The 1,013-nt window shown below is 66.0% G+C and overlaps 1 protein-coding gene across 1 annotated transcript in view; it reads right to left on the reverse strand.

Moving 5' to 3' along the window:
• The window catches only part of MTA2 (metastasis associated 1 family, member 2), a 6,235-nt gene that overhangs the window by 3,618 nt on the left and 1,604 nt on the right, over positions 1 to 1,013 (reverse strand). The window contains exons 2-6 of the mRNA XM_010571188.1: positions 887 to 1,004; positions 683 to 785; positions 492 to 591; positions 212 to 400; positions 46 to 120 (exon numbers count right to left, since the gene is read on the reverse strand). Coding sequence (XP_010569490.1) covers positions 46 to 120; positions 212 to 400; positions 492 to 591; positions 683 to 785; positions 887 to 1,004 — 585 coding nt within the window. The remainder of the gene's footprint in view (positions 1 to 45; positions 121 to 211; positions 401 to 491; positions 592 to 682; positions 786 to 886; positions 1,005 to 1,013) is intronic.

Below are 1,013 nucleotides of genomic sequence, written 5' to 3' on the forward strand. Positions count from 1 at the left end.
CACAACAGGCCCCCCCAGCCTGCAGCAGCCCGCCCCGCACCTCACCTGCTGGATGTAGCGGTCGGTGGTCTTCCACATGTAGTAGAACTGCACGATGCTGGCCAGGGACTTCCAGGGCAGCTGCGGGGAAAGGAGGGGAGTGAGTCCTCGCACCGGGGGTTGTCCTTCACCCTGTGCCCCCCACCCCCCTCCCATCCCCCCCCCAACTCACAAAGTCCTGCCGGATGTCATTGAAGTCCTTCCCGTACTTCTCCAGCGCCTCCTCGAAGAGCATGGCCTCAGAAGCCGACCACTCCTCCATCTCATCGCGGCACAGCACCGGCCCCCCCTGCGGCACCAGCGTCGACATGGCCTTGGCCAAGTCGTAGCCATTACGCTGCAGCGTGTCCATGGCGTGGAACTGAGAGCAGGGAGGCACACAACAGTGAGGGGGGATCAGGAGGAGCCCCCCCCACCGCAGAATCGGGGTCCCCCGGCCCCCCAAATCTCACCAGCGTTATGTCCCGGGAGGCGGCGGCAGCACTCATGTGCAGGCTGGGCTGTCGGATGGAGCTGCTGCAGTCCAGGGCACGTGCAAACGTCCCGACGGCTCTGGAAGTAAGGGGGGGACACACACACGGGGGCGGAGGGCGTCAGTGGGGGCCCCCAACAGCCCCCCTGCCCCCCCCAGGTCCCAGCTCACCGTGCCACCACCAGGAACTGGTCGATCTGCCGGTCGGTCAGGGGGTTATCGGGGTCCCACACCTTCATCTCCATCTTCTGCTGGTTTCGGTTGTCCGATTCGCCTGGGGGTGTGCGTGGCAGGGCGGGGGGGGGTTCAGGCTGAATTCCCGCACCCTGTGCCACAGTGCCCACCCCTCGCCAGGCACCACAGAGCCCCCCCCACCTTCGGCCAGCCGATCTGGGATTTCCGCCTGGTACTTGCAGCCAACTCGGATCTCGCCCTGGTCAGCCAGGAGGGTTTTCTGGACGGGGTCGAACACCAGCGAGTAGAAGAAGCAGTCCTGGGAGGC

Source organism: Haliaeetus leucocephalus, unplaced genomic scaffold (genome assembly GCF_000737465.1).
Source record: "Haliaeetus leucocephalus isolate CR32 unplaced genomic scaffold, Haliaeetus_leucocephalus-4.0 Scaffold309, whole genome shotgun sequence".
Classification (NCBI taxonomy): domain Eukaryota; kingdom Metazoa; phylum Chordata; class Aves; order Accipitriformes; family Accipitridae; genus Haliaeetus; species Haliaeetus leucocephalus.